The sequence below is a fragment of the Indicator indicator genome (assembly GCF_027791375.1).
Source record: "Indicator indicator isolate 239-I01 chromosome Z unlocalized genomic scaffold, UM_Iind_1.1 iindZ_random_scaffold_137, whole genome shotgun sequence".
In the NCBI taxonomy this organism is placed as follows: Eukaryota; Metazoa; Chordata; class Aves; order Piciformes; family Indicatoridae; genus Indicator; species Indicator indicator.
In genome coordinates this window covers 15,337-36,235 of record NW_026539156.1, presented here as the reverse complement: position 1 = coordinate 36,235, position 20,899 = coordinate 15,337, and the positions used below count along the sequence as shown (strand labels likewise).

The 20,899-nt window shown below is 49.5% G+C and overlaps 1 protein-coding gene across 6 annotated transcripts in view; it reads left to right on the top strand.

Annotated features, from left to right (window-relative positions):
- SKIC3 (SKI3 subunit of superkiller complex) overlaps positions 1 to 20,899 on the top strand; it is a 58,110-nt gene that overhangs the window by 28,241 nt on the left and 8,970 nt on the right. For all 6 annotated transcript variants that reach the window (XM_054398363.1, XM_054398367.1, XM_054398361.1 and 3 more), the window contains 18 exons: positions 1,015 to 1,268; positions 3,034 to 3,136; positions 3,941 to 4,117; positions 6,423 to 6,567; positions 7,323 to 7,401; positions 7,538 to 7,599; positions 7,730 to 7,786; positions 8,795 to 8,863; positions 11,504 to 11,578; positions 12,180 to 12,321; positions 13,812 to 13,905; positions 15,379 to 15,456; positions 16,801 to 16,925; positions 17,996 to 18,119; positions 18,822 to 19,040; positions 19,835 to 19,907; positions 20,527 to 20,580; positions 20,692 to 20,803. In XM_054398363.1, coding sequence (XP_054254338.1) covers positions 1,015 to 1,268; positions 3,034 to 3,136; positions 3,941 to 4,117; positions 6,423 to 6,567; positions 7,323 to 7,401; positions 7,538 to 7,599; positions 7,730 to 7,786; positions 8,795 to 8,863; positions 11,504 to 11,578; positions 12,180 to 12,321; positions 13,812 to 13,905; positions 15,379 to 15,456; positions 16,801 to 16,925; positions 17,996 to 18,119; positions 18,822 to 19,040; positions 19,835 to 19,907; positions 20,527 to 20,580; positions 20,692 to 20,803 — 2,042 coding nt within the window. The remainder of the gene's footprint in view (positions 1 to 1,014; positions 1,269 to 3,033; positions 3,137 to 3,940; positions 4,118 to 6,422; positions 6,568 to 7,322; positions 7,402 to 7,537; positions 7,600 to 7,729; positions 7,787 to 8,794; positions 8,864 to 11,503; positions 11,579 to 12,179; positions 12,322 to 13,811; positions 13,906 to 15,378; positions 15,457 to 16,800; positions 16,926 to 17,995; positions 18,120 to 18,821; positions 19,041 to 19,834; positions 19,908 to 20,526; positions 20,581 to 20,691; positions 20,804 to 20,899) is intronic.

Here is a 20,899-nt window from a genome sequence, read left to right as displayed (position 1 = left end):
CACAGCCTGTTCCAGTGCCTCACCACTCTCATGGGGAAGAATTTCTTCCTCATGTCTATCTAAGTCCAGCTTCTTCCATTTTGAAGCCATCACCCCTACCGTCTCTCCATGCCTTTATGACAAGTCCCTCTACAGCTCTCCTGCAGCCCCATTGAAATCCTGAAAGGCTGCCCTGAGGTCTCCCTAGAGCCTTCTCTTGGGCAGGCTGAACAGCCCCAACTCTCCCTACCTGTCCCCGTAGCAGAGGTGCTCCAGCCCTCTGACAATCTTTGTGGCTTCCTGGACCCACTCTGACAGTTCCATGTCATAGGCCAGAGCCTCATCCAGCCTGGCTGCAAACACCTCCAGGGATGGAGCCTCAACCACCTCCCTGCACAACCCATTCCAGGCTCTCACCACTCTCATGGGGAAGAACTTCTTCCTCATGTCCAGTCTCAATCTCCCCACTTCCAGCTTTATTCCATTCCCCCCAGTCCTGTCACTCCCTGACAGCCTAAAAAGTCCCTCCCCAGCTTTCTTGGAGCCCCCTTCAGATACTGGAAGGCCACAAGAAGGTCTCCTGGGAGCCTTCTCTTCTCCAGACTGCACAGCCCCAACTCTCTCAGTCTCTCCTCATAGCAGAGCAGCTCCAGCCCTCTGCTCATCCTGGTGGCCCTTCTCTGGACACCTTCCAGCACTTCCAGATCCCTCTTGTAACAGAGGCTCCAGAACTGGATGCAGTTCTCCAGGTGGGGTCTGACCAGAGCTGAGCAGAGAGGGAGAATCACCTCCCTTGACCTGCTGGCCACACTTCTCCTGATGCAGCCCAGGCTCTGCTTGGCTTTCTGGGCTGCAAGTGCACATTGACAGCTCCTGGTGAGCTTCTCCTCCCCCAGCACCCCCAGGTCCCTCTCCTCAGGACTGCTCTCCAGCCAGTCCTTCTTGTGTGTCCAGAGAACAGATAATGCATTGAAATTAACATTGTTAGCTCGTTTCACCCTTTACTTTAGTTAATTTGTGTCTTGCTATCCTCAGTTTGCAGGCAGCACTCAGGGCTGATCCAAAAGATGCCAACTGTTGGGAGTGCCTAGGAGAGGCTTACTTGAACAGAGGTAGCTACATGACAGCTCTGAAATCCTTCAGGAAAGCCAGTGAGCTGAACCCAGAGCTCACATACAGCTTTTACCAAGCTGCTGCAATTGAGCAGGCCCTGGGCAAGTATCAGAGTGCCATAGCTGCCTATCAAGAGATCCTGAAGAAGACAGAAGATTATGTGCCTGCACTGAAAGGTAATGTGTCTGAATGTGAAAGTGTGAACTCTTCCACCCTGGGCACATTGTGGTGCTTCAGGCCTGGGGAGAGGATCCTGGGGAGAGGTTTGTCTACATGGGAGGGCAGGGTTGGATTTTGGGTGTGGTCCCTTGCATGAAAGCTGCTCTGTGGTGGCCTGCAGTTACCTGTTCAGTCATGGTGTATGGGAGTGATTATTTCTCTTTCAAGTAAGTGTGAACAAGAGTTAGTGTAGCCACCTGGCCAAGTGAGTAGAAGAACTGAAGACAGTCTAGAGGAAGCCAGGACTTCACAGAATCACGGAATGGTAGGGGTTGGAAGGGACCTCCAGACATCAGATCAGATCTGGCATTAGATGCAGTTTATTGCCTTATGAATTTATTGCCTTATGTGGTGGCTCAACCCTGCCAGGTGCTCACCAAGCTGCTCTATTTCTCCTCATCATGACTAGGACTGGGGGGAAAATAAGATGAAAAAACCCAAACCTCATGGGTCAAGATAAAAGCAGCTTCATAAAGCGAAAGGTTTTATTGCTGAGCAGGTGTCTCACGGTCTGGAACGTTCCTTCGGTTAATTTGTCTGGCTATGTCCTTTCCCAGGGTCTTGCCTACTGGGTGAAGGAGAAATGTTGAGAAAATAACTCCACCCTTTCTGATTTTTTTTTTTTTTTTCCCCTTGATGTTGTGGAGCTCTGCTCAGCAGCAGCCAAAACACTGTTGTGTTGTCAACACCTTTCTCGTACCAATGCACAACACTGTGAGGACTGCTGCAGGGAAATGACCCCCAGCTCAGCCAGGCCCAATACACCACGTGAAGGAAGAAGTTGCATAAATTGCCTTAAATAATGTTGGTTTCAAGTCTTCTGCAAAGAACAGTTCTCCTTTTTCCTGCCTGGACATTCTTGCTTCTTCCTGTGTTTTGACAATGGTTTGTGACTGATGCATGAACTGAAAATTGGTGCATTTGTCAAGGCCTTACCAATGCAGAGCAGATACAGAATCATAGAATCACAGAATGGTTTGGGTTGGAAGAGCCCTCTAGGATCACCCAGTCCAACACCAACCCAACCCCACCGTGGTCACCAAACACTGCCCCAGGTGCCTTGGCCACAGCTTGCTGCAACACCTCCAGCCATGGGGACTGCACCACCTCCCTGGGCAGCCTGTGCCAATCTCTGACCACTCTTTCAGCACAGAAATTGTTCCTCATGGCCAACCTAATCCCCCCCTGGTACAATTTCAGGACATTTCCTCTCCTTCTGTCACCTGAGACCAGGGAGAAGAGACCAACTCCCACCTGGCTCCAGCTTCCTTTCAGGGAGTTGCAGAGAGCAATGAGGTTTCCCCAAACCCTTCAGCTTTTGTACTGTTTGAGGAGAAACCCAAAGCTTAAATGCTGTGGGGTTTATAATAAATTATGATTATTTTAATATTCAAATTTCTCTGCAGCTCACACTTGACAGGGTAGGCTAAAAGTAAAGTGTCTGTTGTTAACATGTGGGCATGGCCCTTGGGTTTAGTGGCCATGGTGGTGTTGGGTTGATGGTTGGACTTGATCCTAGAGGGCTTGTCCAACCCAAACAAGTCTATGGTTCTATGACTGTGGGCCTTTTGATTTGGGCATGACCTGTGCAGGGTACAAATCTTTACATCAAGCACAACACTGAGCAGGCTTCCACCCTCCCACCCCACCTCCTTCATCAAGCACATCAAAGGCACTTTTTTTTTTTCCTTTTCACAGAGGCTGTTTTCTCTTATTTTGCAGGACTTGGTGAGTGCCATCTCATCCTGGCAAAGTCAGCCCTGGAGAACTATTTTGATAGGAAGGCTGTGGATTACATAGAGCAAGCTCTTGAATCTTTTACCAAGTTAGTAAAAAAGACACAGTTACTTAATTCCCAGTGGGGCTGAGGGTTGAGAGGCAGAAGAAGGAGTTGCCTGAGGGTCTCAATTTAGAATAAACTGAGTGGACCAGGCTCCTGATCTATGTGCTTATTGATAATGGTTTGAGTAATGCATTCTGCACTCAGCCTGCTTAAATATATGGTAATTATTGATTTTTGTCTTGTTCTTTTCTGCTTAAAAAGACACAGGGTTGTTTGATGATAACACCAGAGTGAGATAACACACACACAGTTCTGTCCAGCAATGCTCCTGTAAATGGGGGGCTGGGAGGAGAGGGATTTCCACCAAAAAATGGTGGATGAAAGGAAATTTTTGCTTCCCTCCCTTAAATCTTTTAATTTTGCATTTTATACAAAATGCTTTATTGTGTCATAGATTTAAATTGTCCTGGGGAGAGCTGGAGAAGGTCCATCAGGCTTCTGCAGATGAGTTAACTCTTGTAATGCTGTGAAAAGCAGGAGAGGGAGCCTTCAGCTGACATCTAGATAGATAAGAGCTCATTTTCAGAAGGGGCTTTTAGTCCCAGCCAAGTGGGACCCCTCTGGTGTTTCGTGGTTTCTCTGTTTTTATTGTGTTTTTTTTTAACCTTTTAGACCTGTATCTTGAATAGAAAGAGAACTGGGTTAAAAAATAAACAAACCAAAAAGCTCACTGATAAATCACATGAAGTTTGTGCCACTCTTCCAAGGGGTGAATTTCCTTTCAGAAGAGGATATTGAGGTGTCTGAATGGGTGTTAAGCTTTGGGTTTTCTGTCATTAACCACAGGGCAGCCAAGCACTGTCCTGATGTATCTTGCATCTGGAAACTGCTTGGAGATACCTGCACCACTGTGCATCTCATCTCACCAACCACAGCCAATGTCCAAGTCCCAGCATCCCTTCTGGGTCAAAATGAAGGCAAAGAGGTGCTGAAGAAAAGGGAGCTGCTCAGTCTGGGAGGAAGGTAATCACCTTTAATTGTCTAGAGCAATTCTGTGCAGCCTGAGCAGTCTAGACTAGGAGTCTAGCTCAGGTGTCCTGGACCATTTCACTTCTAGAAAATGAAAGACCTGCTGATCTGTGAACACCTTCATGTGGAGCCAAGATTAATGAGGCAGGTAAAGAAGATTCATAATTTCATAGAATGGTTTGAGTTGGAAGGTGACCTTTAAGATCATCCAGTTCTAGCCCCCTGCCATGGGCAGGGATACCTCCCCCCAGCACAGCTTGCTCAAGGCCTCATCCAGCCTGGTCCTGAACACCTCCAGGCAGGAGCCAGCCACAGCCTCCCTGGGCAACCTGTGCCATTCTCTCCCTACCCTCTTTCTCAACAATTTCTTCCTCCTCTCCACTCTCAATCTGCCCTCCTCAAGCTTCAGTCCATTCCCTCTCAACCTCTCACTACAAGCCCTTGTCAAAAGTTCCTTCCTGGCTTTCCTGTTGTCCCCCTTCAGGTCCTGGCCTCTCAAGCTTCTGAATTCCACTGCTCATTCTGGGGTGTGTTTGCTGGATTGCCACAGTGGTTCTCCATGCAGTCTGGCACCTGTTCTTCCCTCTCCTTGTGTCTTCAGAATATGGCTACATCTTGCCTGTCATTCAACAAACTGCTCAGGGTAAATGCCAACTCCTCCTCCCAGGAATACTGAACTCCAAGACAATGCCTTAAGCATTTCTTATTAAAAGGTCATCAATTCTTGAGCTAGGAATAGGGTCTAGGTCTGTTGAAAAATGGAAGGATTTGGGCTGGAAGGGACCTTGAAAGCTCCTCCAGTCCAACCCCCTGCAGCCCCCAGGGACATCCCCAGCCAGAGCAGGTTGCTCACAGCCACAACCAACCTGACCTGCACTGCTGCCAGCCATGAGGCAGCTCCCAGCTCTCTGGGCACCCTGGGCCAGGCTCCCCCCACTTTCAGTGCCAAACCTTTCTCCACTCTCAATCTCCCTCTTGCACTCCAAACCATCCCCCTTTGGCCTGGCACAACAGACCCTGGGAAAAGTCTGTCCCCAGCTTTCTGCTCAGCCTTTAGGCACTGCAAGGTCAGCAGGAGTTGTTCCTGGAGCCTTCTCCTCTCCAGACTGCACAGCCCCAACCCTGCCAGCCTGGCCTCCCAGCAGAGGGCTTCCAGCCCTGCCAGCACTGCTGTGGCTTCCTCTGGCCCTGCTCCAGCAGCTCCCTGTCTGTGCTGAGCACTCCAGAGCTGCCCCAGCACTGCAGGGGAGGGCTCAGCAGAGCACAGCAGAGGGGCAGAATCCCCTCCCTGCCCCTGCTGCCCACACTGCTGGGGCTTAGGCCAGGGCAGGGTTGGCTCTGGGCTGGCAGTGCTCAGTGCTGGCTCCTCTCCAGCTCTGCAGCCCCAAGTCCTTGTCCGCAGGGCTGCCCTCCAGCCCTTCATCCCCAGCCTGGGTTGGCACTGGAGATCACCCTGAGCCATGTGCAGGACCTTGCCCTAGGCCTTGTTGAACCTCATGATGTTCACACAGGCACATTGCCCAGGTCCCTCTGGGTGGTTCTCATGCTTCAGGTGTGTCTATTGCACCACACAGCTTGCTGTCATCCCCAAACTCAGTGGAAGAGAGAATTCCTTATTTCTGTCTCTGGAAGCTCATGGTGATGGAAAATATTTGTAGCATTTCTGTAGCCTCTTCTGTGCTTTGTGCAGTTGAGTGCAGAAGGCAGGGAATGCAGCTGCTTAGTGAATCTCAGTCATCATATGTGAGGCCAGACACTTCATGGAGGATGTCTTTTTAGCTGTAAAAGTGACTGAGGTTTGTTTTAAGTGAAAAACATGCAAATTATAACTGACACAGCTTTGCCTTCATGCACATCTGCGTGGGCACTACAGAGCAGAGTTGATTAAGATTGGTTCTGCACCATGAGGGTGCTGAAACACTGGAACAGGTTGCCCAGAGAGGTGGTTTGGGCCCCATCCGTGGAGATACTCAAGGTGAGGCTGGACAGGGCTCTGACCAACCTGATCTAGTGGAGGATGTCCCTGCTGACTGCAGGGGGATTGGATGCCCTTCATAGGCCCCTTCCAACCCAGACCATTTTATGATTCTGTGACTGCCTTTAGTCCAATATGGGTTCTGTGAAGATAACTGAATGACAAATCAGTTAACTGTTCTTTGCTTTCCATTCCTGTTTGGTTGTCTTTGTATTTGTGTGTGTTTGCTTGGTGTAGGTTTTTAGATACTCTTTGAAATGCTTTTCCAGCCTTCCTGTGGTGGAGAGGCTTGGAGTAACGTTGCTGTGGTTGATGTTTCTGTAGGTGTTACAGCAGAGCCTTGAAGATGATGCATTTGCCCAGCATTTGGTGTGACCTGGGGATAAATTACTATCGACAGGCAGAGCACCTCATAGCAGTGAGCACTGACTCCAGTGAGACCAGCGAGCTGCTGGAGAAGTCCTTACAGGTACTGCCTGCTTTTCTTGTTGCACCAGCTCTTATATTGATAGTGGTGTTTGTCTGCATGTTCTCTACACTTAATAAAAGAAGGGCAGCAGCATCCTGGCCTGGATCAGCAATGGTGTGGCCAGCAGAGATAGGGAAGTGGCACTGCTGAGGCCACGCCTTGAATCCTGGGTGCAGTTTTTGGTCCCTCACTCCAGGAAGGACCCTGAGAGGCTGGAGCACGTGCAGAGAGGGGCAAGAAAGGTGGGGAGGGGTCTGGAGAAAGGGCTGGGGAGGGAGGAGCAGCTGAGGGAGCTGGGGGGGGTTGGTGTGGAGAAGAGGAGGCTGAGGGAGACCTCATTGCTCTCTGCAGCTCCCTGAGAGGAGGCTGCAGCCAGCTGGGGCTTGGGCTCTGCTCCCTAGTCTGAAGTGATAGGAGAGAAAACGTCCTGAAACTGTGCCAGGGGAGGTTTGGGTTGGCCATAAGGAATAATTTCTATGCTGCAGGAGTGGTCAGGGACTGGCAGAGGCTGCCCAGGGAGGTGGTGCAGTCCCCATGGCTGGAAGTGTTGCAGCAAGGTGTGGCCATGGCACTTGGGGCTGTAGTTTAATGGCCATGGTGGGGTTGGGTTGCTCGTTGGACTGGATGAGCTTGGAGGACTTTTCCAACCCAAACAATTCTACGATTGCCTGAAGACCTACACCTGTGAATAAGTAAGTGCCTAAGATCTTCATTTTAGCTGTGATAATGCAAACCCACATTTCATTTTCTTCCAGTGTCTCAAAAAGGCTGTGAGGCTTGACAGCAAAAACCATCTGTACTGGAATGCACTTGGTGTAGTTGCTTCCTCTAGTGGTAGGTCTTCAGCAAAACCCCTCCCTCCATGGTGTCCTGAATTAGGATAATGAGGATAAGCCTAATGGTCCTTATGAAACTCAGCTACCTCTAGCTCTCCTTTTCTCCCCTCTTTTTTTTTTTTCTCTTCCCCCAGCTATTGGGAATCATGCTCTGGCTCAACATTCCTTCATCAAGTCTATCCAAGCTGAAAAAATTGTAAGTGCTGGAGGCAGCTGCCAGCTGTTCTCAGTGGGCATTTGAAGCTTCCTCTTTTCCCCTGCTCCTGCAGGGTGATTGGTGAACAGAGTCATCATGCATTGCCCCTAACTTTATTTGTTCTCTCTAGAATGTTGTTGCCTGGACCAACTTGGGGGTTCTCTATCTGACAACTGGACACATTGAGGTAACTGCCTATCCTCAAAAGCAGTTCCTTTATCCTTTTTTTATTTTTAAAGAAATATCTGGTGGTGGGAGTGGGGGCAAGCATTGAAGAATGTCTCTCTCAGATTCAAGCAGCTGGCTTCCTTTGAAAGAAACTAAATTGGCACCTGTGCCTTCCTTGATGTGCAGCAATGAATGATTTGTTCTGGAAGAGATAAAGGTTTAGTGAACTAAGTTGGTGAGGTTGTTTTCCAAGCAATTGCATGGGCGGGAGATCTTTGGAAGAACTAAGCAGTGGTGGTCAACCAACTGCACACCAGTTTTGAACAAAAAAAAAACCTTTATTTGTAGCTCACACACTGAAGTTTTCCATAGGTGGCTGCTTTCAGCTCATCAGCATGGCATCTGATTTACTGAAATCCTCTGTAGCCTTCAGAGTTTCTCTGGAGGAAGAGTAGTTTTAAGTGAAGTCCACAGTTCTCATGCAGATCCTCTCCTGTTTGATGGTCTGAATGACAGAAATCATGCCTAATTGGAAATATGGTCAGAATTATTTGTAATAAAAACAGCCTGGTACTGCAGACTGCCTCCTGCTAAGGTTAATGGTGCTGAAGCTGGGTTCACCTTATGCTACCTTGAGGGGGGTACTCTGAGCACCAACAGTCTGTAGGGAAAAGGTAATTTGTGGGTGGTCATCAGGTTCACCAGTCTGACAAGGAGTTTGTTGAACTGTTTGCATGAAGGAGAACCAAATCTCAATGAACCTGGATCCTCCAAGACTCAGATTTTTAACTAATTGCTCAGCAGAAGTGATCCAGCTGCTGAGCTGTCTTGAGAAGGAAGTATGTTTGGAAGGGAGAAGAGCTCTGATGGTGTGAGGATTTTATTGTTTTAATTTTCAAATAAGACCAAGGTGGTTTATTTCTCTGGGCAATGCATTGTTGGCATCTGTGGCACAGAAGAGGTCACTTGTGTCATCAGAAAACATCTGTGGCACAGGCAATTCAAAGGCATTGTCTTTGTTCTACAGCAAGCTCATGAAGCCTTCAAGACAGCCCAGTCTCTGGACCCTTCCTACTTACTGTGTTGGCTTGGGCAGGTAAGAATATAAAAAACATTCAGGCTGTGCTGCACACTGTGTCGGTGTGAGCTGAAATTCCTCCCCCACCAACAATAACCAGGCTAGCTCAGTCTGGAAGCAAATGAAAAGCTGTATTTACAAGCAGAGTCTAAAATCTACAATGAAATGCAATGAATATGTACAAATATACAAAATTCACAACATTTACAAATATATACAATCAACAGAAAAAGCACAACCGATCTCCCTTTGCTTCCCCCCAAGGGGACCCTCCCAAAGGGGCCTCTCTCTCCCAGGAGCTTCCCCCCCAGACCCCCCTGGACAGAGAAGCAGAGTTAGTTAAGCAGAAAGTTGTTAACTTAGCTGCCAAGGTCAGTGTGTTATCTTCAGCCAGAAGAGAAGAAGAAACAGCAGGCAGACAGCCCAGCAACTGCCCCCACTGCAGAATGTGCAGAGTGCCCACTTTGTTTTGGGTAATAGTTCTTAAACATTTCTATCTATCCAATGGAAGTGTTTAGAACAATCAGTATTTTGCTTTCTTATACCCAATAGTGACTTATTTACATTCTTTCACTTTCTCTGTTCTGAACTTTGCAAGGAAAAATTAAAAAGACAGTTTCAAACCATCACACACACCCAGGTGTTAGTCACAGGGAGGGCACTTGAGCATGTTCATGAAAAGGATCTGTCACAAGCTAAAGGGAGGTTTTTCTTCTCTTGAGGGGTTCTTTACCATGAGGATGGTGGAACACTGGAACAGATTGCCCAGGGAGGTAGTTGTGGCCTCATCCTTGAAGATATTCAAGGTGACCCTGGACAAGGCTCTGAGCAACCTGATCTAGTGGAGGATGTCCCTGCTGACTGCAGGGGGTTGGACTGGATGACCAACCCAGTCCATTCTATGATTGTATGAGGGTGGATGGGCCCCTATGTGTCCATAGTGGTAATAGAGTGGAAGCTACATCCATTAAATACCTTTATATGGTCTTCTTCTGACTGATGTGGAGTTCTGTAAGAAACCAGCTGATTAAGTTTGTGCTCTGAAGCATTTTACTGACCACTGACATCAAACCACTGGCAGCTTGGAGAAAAAGATTCTAAGGTCTACCTGCTTGTTCTCTACAACTCTCTCTCTCTAAGGAGATTGGAGCCAGGTGAGGATGGGTCTCCTTGCCCTAGGAACAAGTGACAGGACAAGAGGAAACAGCCTCAAGCTGCTTTAGTGGTGGTGGTTCAGTAGTGGTGGTGGGACTGAGAGCTCTAGGCAAGCAGTTGGGCTTGATGACCTCAGGTCTCTTCCAACCTTAGAGTTCTGTGGTTCTATGAATTTGTGCTAAGGGGAGGTTTGGGTTGCACATGAGGAGCAATTTCTTCTCTGAAAGGGTTGTCAAGGCCTGGCCCAGGCAGCCCAGGGCAGTGGTGGGTTTCCCATCCCTGGAGGGGTGATTGTGTGTTCCTTCAGTGTCAGTGTCACCTCTGGCTAGTTGTGTGTCACTGCTTAACTCTTCTCAGCTCCCTGCTTCTTGCACCATTGTTAGAGCAAGTCTCCAGGGCAGATGGCACAAAAACTCTTGTTACTTCTTGGAAGGTCCCTTCCTTGCCCTTCCACTGAGGGTTGGCTGTGCTCCCTCTGCTATCCAAGCCATCCCTGAACAGCAGAAGTATTTGGGAGTCAAGCTTTGGTGATCACTACTTTGGATGCACTTCATAATCCCATGCTGCTGACCTGCTAATAATGCCTCACTGGATCTGGACTCTAGGGAAGAACCAGCACCATCACCTGCTGACATTCAGCCCCTGTCACCTGTTCTTACAAGTTGTGCTAACACATCCTGAAGGATGTAAAGTATCAGCAGAAGACAGGTTTCAGGTACTGATGGAGTGGAAACTGCTGGTGCTGTCTTCACAGGGCTTCACTTTGTTCTCAAAAACAACGTGGCCAGAAGGAGCAGGGCAGGGATTGTGTGCCTGTGCTGGGCACTGGTGAGGCCACACCTGGAGTGCTGGGTTCAGTTTTGTGCCCCTCACTTCCAGAAGGACATTGAGGGTCTGGAGGGAGTCCAGAGAAGGGCAGCAAAGCTGGGGAAGGGTCTAGAGAAGAGGGCTGGGGAGGAGCAGCTGAGCGAGCTGGGAGTGTTTAGTCTGGAGAAGAGGAGGCTGAGGGAGACCTCATTGCTCTCTGCAGCTCCCTGAGAGGAGACTGCAGCCAGCTGGGGCTTGGGCTCTGCTCCCTGGTCTCAGGGTGATGATAGAAGGAGAGGCAATGGCCTGAAATGGTGCCATCGGAGGGTTAGCTTGGCCATGAGGAACAATTTCTGTGCTGAAAGAGCAGTCAGAGACTGGCACAGACTGCCCAGGGAGGTGGTGGAGTCCTCATGGCTGGAGGTGTTGCAGCAAGCTGTGTCCATGGCATTTGGGGCCATGGTTTGGTGCCCATGGTGGGTTGGGTTGGTGTTGGACTGGATGATCTCTGATCTGAGGCCTTTTCCAACCCAAACAATTCCATGATTCAGGGACTCTATTCTATGATTCTTGAAGAACAGGAGGAAAAGAAAGTGCCTTCAAGTTCAATGCCTCAGAGATGCCTGCAGTAATACATGCTGAGTTTCTTGTTCATGCCATGAAGTACTGACCACAGCAACCCTTGCTTCTCTGTAGGCTCTCATTGCAGAGAGAGTGGACAGCTATGACACCATGGATCTCTTCAGGCACACCACTGAACTCTGCATGCATGTAAGTATGACAGACAGCTGTATGGCCCTGAAGCTTCTGCTGGTCTCTCTTTGCTTAAGTCATGCAATGTGGTTTGTTAAAAACAGATGTCTTGAGTGACAGCCATGTTCCAGGTGAGATTGTTGTGGTTCCTGGCCTGTGCTGGCATTGAGTACCAGACAGTTACTTTATTAAATGCTTCAGTCCCAACAGCCCAAGAAGTCAGCTGTTAAAGGGGTGAAAAACCATACTTAACGTTCCACAGATTTGGATAGAAATCAGAGGCACAAATTATAACTATTCCAGGGCAAAGCAAGGACACTGCCACTATCCTGAGCTCTAAAAGTGGGGGACCTCACTTCTCTCATAGCTTTTCCCATCTATCATCCCTGCAGTGGTGCAGCAAGGGCTGCATTAACGTGAAAATTCTCTGTGCCGCAAGGACAAGGTAAAACTTGGTCTCTTCTCTTGCTTAACACTAATGCAGGGTTTTAATCAGGACTCTGCCCTAGAGCACGGAACTCTTATGATCATCTTCAGTGTCTTCACTATTGCTTGAGCAGGTTTAATGACTCCTATTTTGGTGCTTTTTTGTTTGTTTTGTTTTCGCTTGTTTCTTGAGGATGAGGGAGCAAAAGGCTATGGCCACTGGGTGTGCTCGACCCTGCAGGACAAAAGCAACAGAAACACTGAGGTGTATCAGTACAACATTGTGGAGATGAATGCTATCCCAACAGCACAGGTGGTCTTGACCAAATACACAGGTAGGTAATTCAAACCTTTCACTAACCTGGCAAGCCTAGGAGGTGCATTCAGAATGAGAAGATCCACTCTGGCAGAGAGTGAGCTGGATGGGTTTGGGAGAGCCTCCTGAGCTGTAGAGTAGCCAAAACCAGGGAAGTGTGCCACAGAGATGGAAAAGATGTGAGTTGTGTCTTCTGACTCCAGCCAGTTTTGTTTCAAAGGCAACCAAAATAAGGACCAGAGCCTTGTCACTCTTGTCATCAGGTGACTGCTGTCAGACTTCCATTGGGTGCAGATAGAGGCCAGCTCCTCTCTGCCATGGTGTTTTGTTTGGCAGAGGTCTGTTCCTGGGTGCTGTTGCTTCATAGCCTCAAGACTGTGTTAGCCTTCAGTAGGACGTGGTCTGTGTGGTTGGTTTCCAAGCCAGTGTGGTCTCCCTGTTAGGGTATCCCAGAATCCCAGCATGGTGAAGTTGGAAGGCACCTCTGGCGCTCACCCAGTCCAACCCCCCTGCTCCAGCAGGGCACCCACAGCAGCTTGCCCAGCAGCACAGTGCCCAGGGGGGGTTGGAAGATCTCCACAGGAGATTCCACAACCTCTCTGGGCAGCCTGCTCCAGGCCTCCAGCACCTTCACCCAAACAACTTTCTCCTGACTTTGAGGTGGAACTTCTGGGTTCCACTTTGTGCCCCTTGCCCCTGTGCCTATCACTGAGCACCACCACAAAGATCCTGGCCCCTTCTTATTTGACACTCACCTTCAGATACTTGCAAACATTGCTCAGATCCCCTCTGGGGCTGCTCTTCTGCAGGTTCTCAGCCCCAGGGCTCTCAGGCTTTGCTCCTCACAGAGATGCTCCAGGACGCTCAGCAGCTTTGTAGCCTCTGCTGAACTCTCTCCAGCAGTTCCCTGTCTCTCCCTGTTGCTGATCTTTGAGAGATTTAAAATGAGATGCAAACCTTTAAAATGAGATAAATGTCAAGTGGTATTTCCTTATCTGTGCAGTCCTTGTTCTTAAATTGACTGCAGGAGGGGCCTCCAGAATGTGGGAAAAGAGGTTTGAAGTCTGAGGTTAGGTAACAGCTGAGAAATATATACCTTAGCTACCAATAAACATTTTGAAGCTGTAGTATTAAAAATAAACCCTGGATATCCTGGCAGGATTTTACTAGAGTCAGTACAAGCTGAGCAGTTTCCTATTTCCCTACGAAAGGCCCCTCCAGACCACTGTGTGCTGAGAGACTTCAAATATCTTGAGTGCATGAGTGTTGTTTGAGAAGACTTTAAACATCTGTGAGCTAACCTGATGCCATGCCAGGGATCTTCATCTCTCCTGTGTGTTTGCCCACAGCCTGTGGCAGTGATTCCAGTCAGCAGCTGACAGAAGCCCTGGGCAGTGTACTTTGTGTCTCTGCACATGCTGTGGGCACCAGGCTGGCAAGGGTTTTGTGATGCCTTTCTTAGCTCTTTCTGATCACCTTCTCCTGTACTGTCGATTCTGATTTATCCAGAGAGAAACCCAGATGATGCCTCTGCTTTCACAATGCTTGGGTATTTGGATGATTATCTGCATCTAAAGAAGCAGGCAGCAGAAGCCTATGGCAGGTAAACTACACACCCTGAAAACCTTCCTGAGGGAAGCTCCTGGACTTCTTTTTCTGTGCACCAGCTGAAAAACTGAAGGGTTTTTCTTTCCCTCTAGTAACTCTCACTTAGTCATTTCAACAGTCCCTGCCCGGAGAGGGACTTGTGATAACAGCCTAGAGTGGTAGGAGGAGAGGGGCAGTGGATTTGAGCTGGGAGATGGGAGAGTGGGACTGGAGATGAGGAAGAAATTGTTGAGAGTGAGGGTGGGGAGAGACTGGCACAGGTTGCCCAGGGAGGCTGTGGCTGCCTCCTCCCTGGAGGTGTTCAAGGCCAGGCTGGATGAGGCCTTGAGCAAGCTGTGCTGGGGGGAGGTGTCCCTGCCCATGGCAGGGGGGTGGAACTGGATGAGCTTTGAGGTTCCTTCCACCCCTAGGCAGTCTGTGAGTGATTTCAGTGAATTGTGCTGTAAAGGGAGGTGTGGGGATGGTCCTGTTCCATTTAGAAATCTAGAGGCCAGAGCTGGAGGATTTAGTTAATTCACTAAATGGGATTTAAGTGACATTTTAGGAGTTGTAAGACATAATAGCTTGGGTTTAGTTTTGGCCCCTACCTCATTAATGAACGTGGTTTGGCTTCATTTTCATAGAATAGCATCACAGAGTTGTTTGGGTTGGAAAAGCCTCTAACATCATCCAGTCCATCATCAACCCAACCCCACCATGGGCACCAAACCCTGGCCCCAGCTGCCATGGCCACACCTTGCTGCAACACCTCCAGCCATGGGGACTGCACCACCTCCCTGGGCAGCCTCTGCCAATCCCTGACCACTGTTGCAGCAAAGAAATTGTTCATCATGCCCAAGCTAACCCTTCCCTGGCACAATTTCAGGACATTTCCTTTCCTTCTGTCACCTGAGACAAGGGAGCAAGAGCCTAACCCCCACCTGGCTCCAACCTCCTCTCAGGGAGATGCAGAGAGCATTGAGATGTCCCTCAGCCTCCTCTTCTCCCCACTAAATAGCCCCAGCTCCCTCAGCTGCTCCTCCCCAGCCCTCTTCTCCAGACCCTTCCCCACCTTAGTTGCCCTTCTCTGGACCTGCTCCAGCCCCTCAGTGTCCTTCTGAAAGTGAGAGGCATAAGACAGAACTCAGGATGTGAGGTGTGGCCCCACCAATGCCCAGTATTGGGGCACAGTTCCTGCCCTGTGCCTGCTGGCCACACCATTGCTGATCCAGGCCAGGATGCTGGTGACCTTTTTGACCACCTGGGCACAATGTTTTTTTTTTCTTGTCCTTTTCACAGGGGAGGGGGACGGGGAGGTGGCAAAGGAAGTTTGGTTTGGTGAACATGGTTTAGATCTGTAAGATAATCTCTTTGTGCTTAATGAGCACAGAAAATCTTCATGAAAACATTTGTTCTGCTCTGAGAACTGTTGTCAAAATAGGCATGTTTTAGCCCAATGGTCATTACTCCTAATTCTGGTCATTTTCAGGGCAGCTTCCCTGCTGAAAAACTCTGAGGACACTGAGAGATACAAGACAGCAATGCAAAACTATGGCAGGTCCCTGTGGTAAGTGCTGGGTGACAAATCTCCTCAGCTCCTAACTTCAGCAAAGGCAGTGGCACGAACCATGAGGGAGGCTGAAAGGTGGAGGGTGGTTGCTAAAAGTGATCCAGGAATCCATTCTTTGTTGTAGACAAGTTGGACTTAAATTTGGGTATGCTCCAGAAGTGGGTGAGAAAGAAAGTCAGACTGGGAGGAACTGCTGAACATCCTCACACTTTACCACACAGTGATTCCCTTCTAATTCCCTTGTCCTTGTCTTGATAATGAAGTGCCTTCTCACACTCTAACACACACATTCTGTGACCTCCAGCAGGAGCTGGGTGCTTCCTCTAACGGTCTCCACACCAGAGGTGTGTAGCAGGCTCAGGCTGAAGGAAAGATCTGCTTCAAAATCCCTTCAACCTGCCCTCTGAACCTGCATTTGACTTTTACAGCCTAACACATGGCCTTGGGGTGTTGTGTTCTCCCTGCTGATCCCCCCCCTGCTGCAGGCCTGCTCACACTTGTGAGTTCCCTTCACAGTTCCTCAGGGAGTGCAGGACACAAGTGTCAGCAGATGAAGACTTTCAGACTTCTCTTTGGTACGAGAGAGCTCAGGCTGTGCTCATTGGATCATTTGTCAGCTCTCTAGGGAAAAGTGATAAATTTTTTGTTTCTGTACATGAGAACAGAACTTCTGGCAGTGATAATTATGAATTCTTTCTTTAATTTCAGAGAAGACTTAAGAATCCCTGCATGGTGGGGGTTGGAAGGGACCTTAGAGATCATCCAGTCCAACCGCCTGCTAAAGCAGGGCACCCACTGCAGCTAGCCCAGGATCACAGTGGCCCAGGAGGGTTTGGAGTCTCTGCAGAGAAGGGGGATGGTGGTGATCTTTAGGCCCCTTCAACCAAAACCATTCTTTGATTTCTAGACACACAAGGTGGTACCTGGGCATAGGGGGAAGGTTCTGGTGGGGTTTGTTTGGCTTTTGTTATTTGAATAACTTGGGTAGAGGACAGTCGATGCCTGAAGTTTGTGAAGAAACAAGACTGGAGATGAGGAAGAAATTGTTGAGAGTGAGGGTGGGGAGAGACTGGCACAGGTTGCCCAGGGAGGCTGTGGCTGCTTCCTGCCTGGAGGTGTTCCAGGCAGGATGGATGAGACCTTGAGCAAGCTGGGCTGGTGGGAGGTGTCCCTGCCCATGGCAGGGGGTTGGAACTGGATGATCATCAAAGGTCCCTTCCAACTCAAACAGTCTATGATTAAAGCTGCTGTGGGAGCTTCCTGCCCTGCAGAGACAGCTTATCTGTGCCACAGCAGCTGTGGTTCCATCCCTCATGCCAGTGTCTGCTCTTGCCTTCACAGTGCCCTGGGCCGGTGTGATGAGGCCATTGAGGTTTACACATCCATACCCCTCACTGACTTTGATGGCTTTGTGGGGTTAGCCTTGGCCTACTTCAAGAAGGGTCTGCTAGAAGAGAGCATCAAAGGTGAGCATCTGCCCCATTCAGAGCATTCTGGGAGAGTTTAGTTTGCTTTCAGTTCTCACAGGTACAAACTCCACCACTCTTTTCTTCACTAGGCTGCTGGAACTGTTCAGATGTCCAAAGGGAAGTTGCATTTCTTGCAATGTTTAATTCTTGCCCATTAAAGCTGTTGTGCTTTTAGCTGCCCTTGCTCTCAAATGAAAGAGTTTTCCTGGAAAAATCAGTTCTGGGCAGGAGATTTAAGTTGTTCACTTGAGCCTTCAGTGGTAAATGTAAGAGCTGTGGTAGTGTTGCGTTCTGTGCTGTGAAGATGTGAGGAGTGATGAAAGGCAGTGCAGGAGTGTAAGGACCTGCAAAGGAGCAGCCAGCTCAGCATTTTAAATCCCAGAATCCCAGCATGGTGGGGATGGAAGGAACCTCTGGAGGTGATCCAGTCCAACTCCCCTGCTCCAGCAGAGTACGCACAACAGCTTGCCCAGGACACCAAACAACTTTCTCCTCCTGTTCAGAAGTTTCTCCTTAAATTCAGGTGAAACCTCCTGTATTCTACTTTGTATCCATTGCCAGGATACAAACTCAGGATTCCTGAGGACACCTCACCAGGGCAGAATAGAGGGGAAGGAGAACCTCCCTTGCCCTGCTACCCACACTCCTCTTGATGCACCACAGGACACCATTGGCCTCCTTGGCCACCAGGGCATACTGCTGGCTCATGGGAAACTTGTCCCCCTGGCACTCCCAGGTCTTTCTTCACAGAGCTGCTTCCCAGCAGGTCCCCCCTCACCTGCACTGCTGCAGGAGGTTGTTCCTCCCTGGGTGCAGGACTCTACACTTGCCCTGGTTGAACCTCATAAGGTTCCCCTTTGCCCAATTCTTCTGCCTGCCGTGGTCTCACTGTATGGCAGCACAGCCTGGTGCTGTTTCAGCCACTCCTCCCTGAGAAGAGGTTATGAAAAACAGTGAACCTGAACCCCAAGTGTCCCAGAGTGTGTGTTCTAATCCCATGCCTGTTTAGAGGAACTGCAGATGATGTGTTTTGCTCTCCTTCAATCCTGACCTTGACTCTCTGGCAGCCTATGAACAGGCCCTGTCTGTGGCTGAGTCTGAGGAGGACAAAGCTCATGTCCTGACTGCCATGGCCATAGCAGAGTACAAGCAGAACAGAGTGGATGCTGCACAGACACTGCTGTTCAAATGGTGAGTGGAGGGAAGAACATTCAGTGGCTGATGTTTTAGTGTCCTGCTGCATCCTCACCTGTAGTTCTGGAGGGATATCAGTGGGTATTGTCTTTGTGTTGCACTGGAGGCAGGATTCTTCTAAGCTTCTTGATGTGATAGATTTTTTTTGGTTGATGGCTTTGTCATCTTCCATATCCTGAATGCAGAATGGAATGGAAGGGTTGGTGTGCTGAGCAGATTGGATGTCTAATCAGAGACTCACAGTCTGGCTAGGCTTGGATCATCCCTGCCATGGGCAGGGACACCTCCCACCAGCCCAGGTTGCTCAAGGCCTCATCCAGCCTGGCCTGGAACACCTCCAGGGGGGAGACAGTCACAGCCTCTCTGGTCAACCTGTGCTACTTTCTCCCCACCCTCACTGTCAAGAACTTCTTCCTCCTCCCCACTCTCAATCTGCCCTCTGCTAGCTCAAAGCCATTGTCCCTTATCCTGGCACTCCCAGCCCCTGTCCATAGTCCCTCCCCAGCTTTCTTGCAGGCCTTCCTTAGGTACTGGAAGGCTACTCTGAGGTCTCCCTGGAGCTTTCTCCCCTCCAGGCTGGACATTGCCCCTGGTGCTGTCCCTGGGCACCAGTGACAGGAGTCTGTTCCCAGCAGTGTCCCCAGCAAGTGTCATTTGTGCTCTGTGTTGTGCTCTCCTTCCCTCTCTCTGATCCAACAGCTCCTTGCAGGAACCTTGTGTTGAAAGTCTGAAGGCTCTGTGCACACTGGGCCTGCTGAAGAAGGATGTTACCCTGGCAGCAGCAGCCCTGAAGGAACTCAAGAAGCAGGAGAAAAGGGACAGAAGCCTGGATGAGAGGTGCCTCATAGCCTCTGCTCTCCATGCTCTGCAGGGCAGGAGTGTGGAGCTGCAGAGAGAAATCTGCAAAGCAATACACTGGTAGGTGATGGTTAGCTGAATGTTCAGCTTGGCTTACAGGGAGCAGTGACCAAGCTTCTGATCCCTGGCAGCAGGCTTCTAAACAAGCAGCAAATTGTCTTTGCCCATGTGAAGCTCTCCCTGAAGCTTGCATCAGCACCTGACAGGCAGATCCCTGCTCTCTGATCAAACAGCAGAGCTTCCAGGCTTGGTCTGGGGCTTTCTGGGTTTGTTCTGATGGCCTCTCTGGTAGCCAGATCCATTCCCTCTTCTGCAAAAGCCTTTTTCATGGTGTGTAGCAGAATCTTCATCCTGGAGAAGTCCCTAGGCCCTGCATTTAATATTGAACTGCCTCTGAAGCTGCTCTCTCATTAGCTCAGTGTGTGTTTAATTTGGTGGTGATTAGCTTGAGCATTCTAGAAAGGGGAGCTCTGATCAATGCCTTCAAACCAGACACACCTCCTGGTCCCTGGTTTCTGAAAGCAGTTGCATTCTGTATGCAAATTGCTTTTCTCCAGCTGCAATTCAAATTCCATATTCCTCACTTGAGGGTAGGACCTCAGGAGTGTGCAGCCATGCAGTGTACTCATTTCCTTCCCCTGATTATTGATGTGCATCTTGTGTTCCTCTTCTTTCTTTAGCCACCAAGGGAACTTCAGTGTTGTGCTGTTTGTTTTCAGTTGCTATTTGAATGCTCTGTGTTCAACCCTAGTTGGGTTATTTTCTCAGCAGAGAAAGATCCCTTTTGGGTTTGCAGCAACTGCCTGCAGGTTCCTATCTAAAGCAGGAAGTCTGACCCTGGTTGTGTTTTGCAGCACCCCTGCTGATCCTGCCCTCTGGGCTCTGCTGGCTCAGCTGCTTCCCTTCTATGCCCCAGGGCAGGCCAAGGTAAGGGGGTGGCTGTGACCCGTCTAGGCTGTCTGCATGCTGGTTTTCAACTCAAGTCCCACACTTCAGTGCTGACTGTGCAGGTTCAAGTCTTACAGACCCAAGCACACACAGGGCAATGCTCAGATCCTGGAGTGGTTTGGGTTGGAAGGGATCTTAAAGCTCAGCCAGTTCCAGCCCCCTGCCATGGGCAGGGACACCTCTCCCTATCCCAGGTTGCTCATCCAGCCCTGGCCTTTTTCCCAGGCTTGGAGCCTCCACAACTTCTCTGGGCAACCTGTTCCATCCTATTCCTACATCAGCCAGTGTTCCCTTGCTGCTTTTATGCTTCTGATTGGCTCTTCTCCAAATCAGTTCTCCTTGTCTTAATTTATACTAATTGTGTAAAACAGAAATAGCAGCTTCAAAGGAACACCTCTGTTAGACACAAGCAGGGACACAACATCTGGATAAATTCTCATCCTGAAGATCTCTTCTTGGCTGTTTGTGGTACAGGGCAGGCAAAGCTGTCCCTGTGCATGCTTGGTGCTCCTGGTCAGCACAAACTAAACACATTTGCACTACCCTTGGTGTAACATCTCTTCATTAATCAGCCACACAATTGTCTCTCTTCTTGCAGGCAGGAGCTGTGGCTGGAAGGATTGCCCAAGTGCTCGATGTGAACCATGGAAAGGTTTGGCTCTCTTAACCCCCCAGGCTTTGTAATTCCATCCCCAGCCCTAACCCAGTCCCCTCTGCTCACTGCTGTCCCCCTGGGAGCTCCCTTCTGTGCTCTGCTTTGCAGGAGGCCCTGCTGAGCATTGCAGTGAACCAGCTGGCTGCAGGCTGTCTCATGGCAGAAGATAAGAAGAACAACCCTCTGAAGAACATCCAGAAGGCCATCCACCTCTCTCCAGGTCACTCTTGTTTGCCACACTGTAGTGATTGTTTAGCACATCAAAGCATTTGTTGTGCCAACAACCAAAATCTGCTTTTCCTTGGGTTGCTTTGTG